The sequence below is a fragment of the Solanum tuberosum genome, unplaced genomic scaffold (assembly GCF_000226075.1).
Source record: "Solanum tuberosum cultivar DM 1-3 516 R44 unplaced genomic scaffold, SolTub_3.0 scf00114, whole genome shotgun sequence".
NCBI lineage: Eukaryota > Viridiplantae > Streptophyta > Magnoliopsida > Solanales > Solanaceae > Solanum > Solanum tuberosum.
In genome coordinates, this window is record NW_006239038.1 from 946,621 (window position 1) to 957,226 (window position 10,606).

The window sequence follows — 10,606 nt, forward strand, 5'->3', positions numbered from 1 at the left end:
TGAGTAGGGGAACTTTCACGTATACTCACCCTATTTTTTTAACATCCATTCCGCATTTACAAGTCCTCTTTAAAAAATCGCCCAAATTCCCCAATTTTTCGTGTGTATTAGCTCATGGATCTAGCGCTCGGAGCACCCAAATTTTTTTTCTCAAAAAACTTTACGAGGAACTTCATAATGAGTTGGGGAACCTTCACGTATACTCACACTATTTTTCTAACGCCCATTTTCGCATTTACAATCCTTTTTTTAAGAATGACCCAAATTCCCCAATTTTTCGTGTTTACTAGCCCATGGATCTGGCGTCGGAGCACCCAATTTTTTTTTCAAAAACTTTATGAGGACCTCCGTAATAAGTTGGGGAATCTTCACGTATACTCACACCATTTTTTTAACGTCCATTTCTACATTTACAAGCCTTTTTTTAGGAATCCCCCAAATTCTTCAATTTTTCGTGTGTATTAACCAATTGATCTGGCGCCCAGAGCACCCAAAGTTTTTTTCTCAAAAAACTTTATGAGGACCTCCATAATGAGTTGGGGAACATTCACGTATACTTACACTATTTTTTTAACGTTCATTTCCACATTTACAAGCCTTTTTTTAAGAATCGCCCAAATTCCCCGATTTTTTTTTATTAGCCCATAGATCTGGCTTCCGGAGCACCCAAATTTTTTTTCTCAAAAGACTTTATTAGGACCTCCGTAATGAGTTGGAGAATTTTCACGTATACTCACACCATTTTTTTAATGCCTATTTTTGCATTTACAAGTCATTTTTTAGGAATCGCCCAAATTCTCCAATTTTTCGTGTGTATTAACCCATGAATCTGGCGCCCGGAGAACCCAAATTTTTTTCTCAAAAAACTTTATGAGAACCTCCGTAATGAGTTGGAGAATCTTCACATGGTCAGGTGAATTTAATCCAATACCATCCAACATAAGTGGATAGTGTTTTCCTCTGATAGTGGACATTAGATTAGTTGAACTAATTCATGTAGTGTCTTAGATAAACTGGATTAATTTAGTGACATCCCCTGCATGGAAAAAGAAGTTTAGTGTCTTAGATAAACTAGATTAATTGCATGTATCTCATCCCCTATTCCATTAAAGAATGAGTGGGAATTGATCCGACAACATCAAGACAAAATGCCAAAATCCATCTATTTCCATCTCTAATAAAAGTAGACAACACGACGAAGAAGGTTGGTTTTGTCTAGGAAGGGGAGATATTGAATATATCCTTCCACCTTTAATCAGAGGCTCGATTGAGCACCGACAAGGAACACTACTCCAGCGAGTATTTGTAAGGATTCAAAACTCTCCTTGAGGTAATTGGTGTACCAACATTTTGTGTATAGTATAAATCCATAAATATAATACAACACCATTAAGTACAAATATAATACACAAATTGACATAACATACCCCAGGTGTTCTTTTAGGAAAAACAAAATATGGACACCCCTCAGTTCTCAGGGAAATCTTCTCAACAATCTCACCATGTAAGTTAAGCAATCAATCAATCAAATCCTACACACCAGTTTCAACAAGCAAAAACTCTGAAGTCTTGTTTTTTTTGTTTTGTTTTTGAAATCATGTTACAAATGAAATACTGGTATGATATACCAAAACAGTCGCAAATTAGCAGTAGGAATTCCAAAACAAGCGAGCGACATAAGGCTCCCTATATTTCTGGAGCAGGTGCAGCAGGAGCCCTCAGAAGTGGTTGGAGAGCTTTGACAACGATACTCATATTTGGACGGAATTCAGCTTCATATTGCACGCACAGTGCTGCCACGGCTGCCATCTAAATTTAAGAGAAAAAAGAATCACCAACCCGAAATTAGTTGCTAGTGAGTGAAGGTGTTAAAAAGGAAACTAAGGAGACATAATCACATGGAACTAAGTTGTCTTTAAGGGCCACCTAAATATTAGAATAGACGCAAACCTAGCGAAAAATAAGGCACACTGGAAGAAAGAGATCTATATAAGTGATATCAATTAACTGGGATTGAGTTTTAGTCACATTAGTATGTTTAATTTATGTCCAATGATTTCTAGGAGTCTTTTAGTCATATCAGGATTTAATACCAGTAGAAAATAAAAAACTTCGAGCACTTACAATGTTCATATTGTATAATATTAGTCTGAGATGAGTTCAAATAGAGTGACATAACCAGTGAGAATATATATAACTTAACCAAAACTTGCTTGGGATTAAAACATTGTTTGTTGTATTGCGTCTGACGGGGAGAGGAAGAGAGACAAAGCAGATATAGGACGACAAGGGGAGAAGAAGAAACCTTAGCCACTGCTTTCGGAGGACATCCTTTCAGCTTTGGATCAACACATTGCTGCACTTTATCTTCACTCAGTCTCGGGGTAGCCTACAATTTAAAGAAGTAATTATACATCAGGAAATAGAATCTAAACATATTACAGACCAAATGGAAGAGAAGAGCACATAAGGGAAAAAATATTTAAAAAGAACATTTCTGGTAAATCGAGCAGGAAGCAGTGCTCACCCAAGTAACCAGGCTCTGCTGTCCTCGAGGCATTGTATGATCTACAGGCTTTCTTCCAGTCAAAAGTTCAAGCAAGACCACTCCAAAGCTATACACGTCACTCTTCTGTGTCAGTTGTCCAGTCATAGCGTATCTGTAATAATTTTTAGGATACTTGGGTTAGATAACTCTCCTGAAACAAAACTACTTCTTAAGGCATCTTTTACAAGAATAAAGGACTAAAGCAGGTGACAGAGATGCCAACGGGTTAAACAGAAAATGGCACAATTGGATAAGAATACTACTCCAGTAATTGAATATCTCACAACTTTGCCATCCCATTTTGTAAAAAGAGCTTAAATACATAATTAATCATCATCTAGAAACACTCATAGAGAACAAAACTACCTTCACTCAAAAACTTCGACATTTAGTCATTTGCGAGAACACAACCTTGAGTAGAAAACTGGTACTTACATATTCTATAGCCATGAACAAAAGTAGCATGTTAAGGAACATCAAGAATAACCATTGTACATTTTATAACAAGAGATCCCACCATTCCACCTCAAATACTGTAATGGTTAATAGCAATCCCAGAAAAGTATAAGCAATACCCAATTTACTAAGTAGTTGCTTTTGCCATCCAAACAGATCAAATAACTAAAGATATTGCCTAAACAAACCAAGCTCCTTCCCCATAACAAGCTACCTTTAGTGGCAAATTATATCTTGGAAGTTGTCAAATACAACATCCCTGATGAATAGGGGAAAACAATGTAATAGCAAAGATGGGCTTTTCAAATTTCCAAGAATCTCTCAGCCTTACATTTAATAGTCAAAAACTTAATTCCAAAGTAGCTTTTGGCCTTTTGAGCTGTATTTAGCTTTTTATCCCAGAAGGGAGGAAGCACCTTAATTAATTATAAATCCTTGCTTAGCCCCAATGGATTCTTAGGTCACATAAAGTGGAGAAACCCTGTAAATCTGATGCATACACTATACACTTTGAGGTGTAGTATATGCATCAATAGCAACTACATCTATTGTTTCGGTGGCTAAAACCTTCTTTTACTATCTGATTCTTCGTCTCATCAGACCCTTATTCTAGAAAGCTGGCACTCAATCTCATCAATAATTTCCAGCAAACATGCTTTACATAAGGGTCTCCCTTACATATAAATATACTTTTTTTTAGTCTTGTAAGTTGTCCTACAGAACTACATATATAAAACCACAGTTAGAAGCATCAGAAAACTTAGTTACTATATTCTTTTTAAAATAGTAACAATAACTCAGTGTTACTATATAGTTATTTACATAATGTATCACCAACATTCATTCATTTTGTAAAAAGAGCTTAAATACATAATTAATCATCATCTAGAAACACTCATAGAGAACAAAACTACCTTCACTCAAAAACTTCGACATTTAGTCATTTGCGAGAACACAACCTTGAGTAGAAAACTGGTACTTACATATTCTATAGCCATGAACAAAAGTAGCATGTTAAGGAACATCAAGAATAACCATTGTACATTTTATAACAAGAGATCCCACCATTCCACCTCAAATACTGTAATGGTTAATAGCAATCCCAGAAAAGTATAAGCAATACCCAATTTACTAAGTAGTTGCTTTTGCCATCCAAACAGATCAAATAACTAAAGATATTGCCTAAACAAACCAAGCTCCTTCCCCATAACAAGCTACCTTTAGTGGCAAATTATATCTTGGAAGTTGTCAAATACAACATCCCTGATGAATAGGGGAAAACAATGTAATAGCAAAGATGGGCTTTTCAAATTTCCAAGAATCTCTCAGCCTTACATTTAATAGTCAAAAACTTAATTCCAAAGTAGCTTTTGGCCTTTTGAGCTGTATTTAGCTTTTTATCCCAGAAGGGAGGAAGCACCTTAATTAATTATAAATCCTTGCTTAGCCCCAATGGATTCTTAGGTCACATAAAGTGGAGAAACCCTGTAAATCTGATGCATACACTATACACTTTGAGGTGTAGTATATGCATCAATAGCAACTACATCTATTGTTTCGGTGGCTAAAACCTTCTTTTACTATCTGATTCTTCGTCTCATCAGACCCTTATTCTAGAAAGCTGGCACTCAATCTCATCAATAATTTCCAGCAAACATGCTTTACATAAGGGTCTCCCTTACATATAAATATACTTTTTTTTAGTCTTGTAAGTTGTCCTACAGAACTACATATATAAAACCACAGTTAGAAGCATCAGAAAACTTAGTTACTATATTCTTTTTAAAATAGTAACAATAACTCAGTGTTACTATATAGTTATTTACATAATGTATCACCAACATTCATTCACCCATTCCTAGTAGATTCTCCCCCCCCCCCCCCCCCCCCCCCCACTTCTACACTTGGATTCTATTCCTAGTTCAAAATGTATCACACCAAAAAGGAAGTTAATCTAGCGCCAAGAACTCAAAAGGTAAAGAGTTCAGAATAACACCAAAAATACACAACCATGTATAAAACATTTGAGGAGAAACAGAGTACAAATTGAAGAAAACAAAGCTTAGTCAAAGAAGAAAAAGGCAGGAGACCATACTCTGGTGCATGATAGCCAAATGTTCCTAAAACTCGAGTAGAATGAAGGCGAGCAGCCATGTCAGGAGCCTGATTTGACAGGTTAAAATCTGCAATCTTTGCTTTGTAGTCTTCAAAGAGGAGGACATTGCTTGATCTGATATCCCTGTGTATTACTGAAGGTTGGACTTTCTCATGCAAATACTCGAGACCCCTAGCAGCATCAACAGCAATTCTTACCCGCTGCACCCACTCAAGTGTTGGGCCAGGCTGTGCCCCTTGTACTCCTTTCCTTCCTGTAAGCACATACACAGTACAGAAATAATAGATTATATATCAAGCTAATAATTTCTCTCTCATTCAACTACATACATTTTTTTTCATACCGTGCAAAATATCATGCAAGGACCCCATCGTTGCAAACTCATAAGCTAATACACGAATGTTTCCTTCAACACAGTAACCAAGCAACTCAACAAGATTGTCATGCTTCAATCTTGAAACTCTAGCAACCTTAAGATGAAACAGAAACATATATCAGAGAATATTACAAGTAATCAATTATCACAGCAATACACGGAGCAGCCAAAAAGAACCATATAAGAAAAGGCACTTACCTGATTCAAGAAGTCAACATTAGTCTCAGGCTCGGATGAAACATCAAGCTTTTTCACAGCAACAGCCTTGCCATTGCTTAGATTAGCATAGTATACTCTCCCATAAGATCCTTCACCAATTAATGCTTTCGATCCAAAATTGTCAGTTTCCTGTTTCAGTTCATCAAAAGACAACGCAGGGACCTCTATAGTTGGTACTGCTTTATCCGCTTCAGCCCTGATAGGATCTGATACTCTTGACCCTTTCTGATATCCTGGTACCAAACACACAGAAAATTTAAAAATAAAAATAAAAGACCACCTCGTCCATTGGATAACTAAGACTTGTCTAAGAAGCACTAGAAAGTAAGCACTGTCAAACATGACATAAATATTATTATCCTAAAATGATCCAGATATATAGATTAAATGTGGCATGCACATAATATAGTCAATCGAAGGAAAATATGCCATACTTCTATAATTTTTGATTGGTCTAAATGAATATCTCATAGTTCATTGCAAAAGGTTAAAAGTGAAAAGAAAAAACATCTAGTCAGTTATGTAGAAAAGAGTTAGGAATATTCATTGAAACATTTTTTCTATCAGTACCATTGAGCTTTTCTCTTTACTTCTCATAATAACTAGTTCATCTGGGACTCTGTGACACTCATAAACTAGAAAGTTTAAATAGAACAACTGGGGGATGTTCCCTGTAAGGTTGTATATACTTTCGATACAATATTTCCTGAGCCAACAAGCACAAGGGAATTGTTTGATGCTCTTTCAAAGTTTATCAAGAAAGTATTTTATAACCAACAGATCCCAAAATAGATGAGCACAGAGAATCAAATTTCATATTTATTTATTTTTGCTGAAGAGAATAAATTTCATATTTGAAGTTGACATTTGGTCTTTCAGATTTTTTTAAAGTCAAATCTTTTAGGAAAGCGATGAAAACCTCCTAGGAGGCTAGAATTAACAAAAGCAAATCAAAAGGCCCATCACTGATATCCAGTATAAATTATTCACAAGCAAATCTTCCTTATGCCACGATTAGACTATCAAGAAAAAAAATAAACAAGGCTTCTATGGAGAAATTACAAGAGTTGGATCAACGCGGATCTGATCTAATTTTTTTTATTTTTTTGATAAGATAAGTGGTATTAATAGCAGCATCAGGAAGATGCAAAATTTACAAGATATGGCATTTGAGCTTACAAAAAAATCTCTGGCTAACTATACAAACTATCTAAGCCAAAGCTAATGAGTTAGTAAAATCCTGAAGTTGTTCTGCATTAACAGCAGGATATCTAATTTTTTATCTTGCGAGGAGACATCGGGATTATCTTTAACCAGAATCTTCTGTGATTCCTACAATCCTGTTTCATTAGAATTTCGAGTAGATCTTAATTTCAGCAAAATCTTCATTTAGCCAGTCTAGTTTCCGGATTTCGTACTGCTCGCATGGGACAAAGCTTCTGAATACTGTGGTTTTGAATATCTTGGAAACTCTCTCAATTTTATTTTATTTTTGAAACTGGTAACTTTGGAAACACTCTCAAATTGAATGCATATAAAATTAGAGTCACCTATAAGGTAGCAAGCTTAGGATGCATCCAGACATAGGATCTCAGTAAAATCATTCTCTTGTCGTGTAGGCTTACCAAGTTCCATAAAACTTGGTCCCACAATTTCCCAGAATACCTATTTTCCAAACTGTACACAGAGGTCTATGGCTTAAAGTTGTCAATTACAGTCACCTTAGCAGAACTGGGATTTATCTATAGAAGTACCCTGTTGGTCAACAAGCAGCAGATGATGCCTGACAAAAGAGTTATAAGACATGTACACTATAAAGACTAAAGAGAGAGCCCAAACAGGTATCACCCAGAAAAACCCAGTAAATTTAGATTTTTAAGACATTAAAGGCTTTGCTCACAGAATGACATCTTAGATAACTATTTAACCTCAAAGCATCATAAATTTGTACTCTAGTATGTGATGGGGATGCAACGACAAATTATCACTTTCAATCGGCTAAAAAATTGGCATCGATGATTCAAAGACTCATCTCAAGGCAACAACAAGGAGAGAAACAATTTGGTTTTCACTAAGTAAAGCTTTAGCATAAATTTGAAATAGTGTACCATCAGCATGACTTGCAGGGTGTTTAAGGTGCTCGGTTTCATGTGATGGGTAGGACTCCTCTACTTGACAGGTACAACACAGCCACCTTCTCATCCTTACTCTCTTTCTCAAATAAAGATCGTCTTCAGCCCTTCTGTTCTCCAAGCGTGAAAAGTAACCAGGAGGAGGAGCATGTGCCTGTGCAGTAAGTCAAATGTAAGAATGATTCAAAATGAACAAACTTCATTATATCATGCAAACCACAACACCTACAACCACTTCATTTAAAATATAAATAAATTGAAAATGACATACCACTCTCTCCTTGTTCGGAGGATGATTTACAAAGGTACTTGCAATAGTTGAAATGTAAATGAAGAAAATGTATTTGACAAATGAAACACAAGCTGTGCATGTCTTTAAGAGTGCATTACCACAGAGTTTTCTCTTTTTTGAAAATAAAATAAAATTAAGAGTGCATTACTGCCGCGATTCCAAACCCAAAAATCAGTCTCAACAGAAATAAGGAAAGAAGAGCTCCATTTCAAGGCTATAGATATATCATTCTTTATGTAAGATGTCTAACCTTAATCTTTATGGAAAAGGGAAAAATGTCCAGGCTTGCCAACAAAAAATATCTCAAGTAAAAGCTACTATTTAAACATAACTTGCATTTTAAAATGAAGAGGAGAAAAAGGAAGGTAGGAGCAGACAAATAGAATTATTACTTTTCCCGGCAAATAAAATATGAAACTGATATCGAAAGATACAGAAATTAATACCAACCTATTGATGCAAGACTACAAAAATACATCACATTTTAATGCTTCCAATTTCATTTCCTTCTATACAAGCCTTAAAATGGTACATTCCTCATCATTGGGCAAAAAGGAACAAATTTTTTAAAAAGAACTAGACAAAACTGTCATGGAATCAAAGCACTAAAAATAGAATTCGACAATTAATTCCATTTCCAACAAACCAAACTTCCACAATCCATATTTCAAAGCAAACTCACACGAAGCCAGAGATCAATCAATCAATCAACTAAGCTTCGATCCAAATACAAAATAAATCCTCTTTCGTAGCACGAAACTCGACTAAATAGGAAAATATATGTCCAAGAAACCCAAAAAGAGAAAATCTAATACAAGCTATCAATGCAAGACTACATAAATACATCACAATTCAATGCTTCCTCATTTGGAAAAAAGGGAACAAAATAAAGACAAAACCGTCCTGTATCAAAGAACTAAAAATAGAATTCTACAATTAATTCCATTTCCAACAAACCTAACTTCCACAATCCACATTTCATTGCAAACTCACATATAGCTAGAATCAATCAATCAAACTACGCCTCAATCCCAATACAAAATAACTCCTCTTTTGCAGAAAATAAATGTGCAAGAAACACCAAAAGGGGAATAACTAATACAACCCATCGATGCAAGACTCCAATTTCATTTCCTTCTATAAAAGCCCTTAAAATGGTACATTCCTCCTCATTTGGCAAAAAGGGAACACAACAAAGACAAAACCATCATGTAAACAAAGCACTAAACATAGAATTCTACAATTAATTCCATTTCCAACAAACCAAACTTCCACAATCCCCATTTCAAAGCAAAAAACTCACACATAGCTAGACATCAATCAATCCAACTACGCCTTGATACCGATACAAAATACCTCCTCTTTTACAGAAAACATATATCCAAGAAACCCAAAAAGGGGAACATCTAATCTTACCACTAGCCCTTGCCTGTGATAATTGCCATCCATAGCCATCAAATTAATCAACTACAGCTACAATTCACAAACCCAAATAAACAAAACAACACAAAGAAAGATTCTTTTTGAAATTTCCAGACAAGGGTTAGTTAGATCCAGAGGGTCCAAATAAAGTATATGGCAAAAGTTGAAAAGGAGAGAAAGAAATTGAAAATGGGTCAAAATTCAAAATTGATCCCTCAAAAACAAATGAAACCCTGAAAACTCAAAAGGGGTTACGCCTCAGAGGCTAAACAACTAATTCCGATAAACTACAGCCATAGAAATCAACCGCAATTCAAGGGGTTGTTTGTCTGTTTTTCCTTAATTTTTTTACCTGAAAAAATAAATCTTTTCTTGTTCTTCTTGTTCTTCTGTAGCTTCTTGATTATGCTAAATCAAGAAAAAATATAAAGTGAAGAACAGGTAAGCAAAGACAGCGAGAACAAACGACACAGAGAGGAAAAAGGTAGGGGTGGATTTGCTTTGTTTGTATTGTTAAACTTTGAGAAATTGAAGGAGGGGGCCGAAGAGGAAAATATCAAGTATATTTAGCTGTCAGCAAAGGTCTAACCCTTAGAAAGGTTATTTTCATTTCGAGTCTGATAACCGCATTGAAGTCCGACTAAATTCAAGTTTAATATTAGATAACAAGATGCTAATTAGAGCTAGAACATAATACTTTTGATTAGGACTGAAGTGCTCCCTCCGTTCTATAATAGTTGTCACGTTTAATTTTCAACCGTCAAACGACACTATAACAGATCTCGAACAAGATACTTCTGATTAGAAATGAAGTATTGCTTATGTTTCAAAATAGTTGTCACGTTTTACTTTTCAAAAGTCAAACGACACAGTAACAAAGCTTGAACACGATACTTTTGATTAGGAATGAAATATTCCTCTGATTCAAAATAGTTGTTACGTTTCATATTTTTTAAGTCAAACGACACCTTAACAAAGCTCGAAGACGATACTTTTGATTAGGAATGAAGTACTGCCTCTGTTTTAAAATAGTTGTCACGTTTCA

At 35.3% G+C, this 10,606-nt stretch overlaps 1 protein-coding gene across 2 annotated transcripts; it reads right to left on the reverse strand.

The window, feature by feature from the left end:
• Nucleotides 1-1,357: 1,357 nt before the first annotated feature.
• LOC102597422 (PTI1-like tyrosine-protein kinase 3) lies at nucleotides 1,358-10,117 on the reverse strand. Of its 2 annotated transcripts, none has more exons than XM_006349818.2 (8): nucleotides 9,914-10,117; nucleotides 7,824-8,001; nucleotides 5,695-5,948; nucleotides 5,464-5,590; nucleotides 5,100-5,373; nucleotides 2,528-2,660; nucleotides 2,306-2,389; nucleotides 1,358-1,809 (listed from the first exon to the last, which is right to left on the reverse strand). In XM_006349818.2, the coding sequence occupies exons 2-8, from the start codon at nucleotides 7,915-7,917 to the stop codon at nucleotides 1,687-1,689; spliced, it is 1,089 nt and encodes a 362-aa protein (XP_006349880.1). In that variant the 5' UTR covers nucleotides 7,918-8,001; nucleotides 9,914-10,117; the 3' UTR covers nucleotides 1,358-1,686. The 2 variants fall into 2 exon arrangements, with proteins under 2 accessions (XP_006349880.1, XP_006349879.1); XM_006349817.2 differs by lacking the exon at nucleotides 9,914-10,117 and adding an exon at nucleotides 9,556-9,641.
• Between the last annotated feature and the right edge of the window lie 489 nt (nucleotides 10,118-10,606).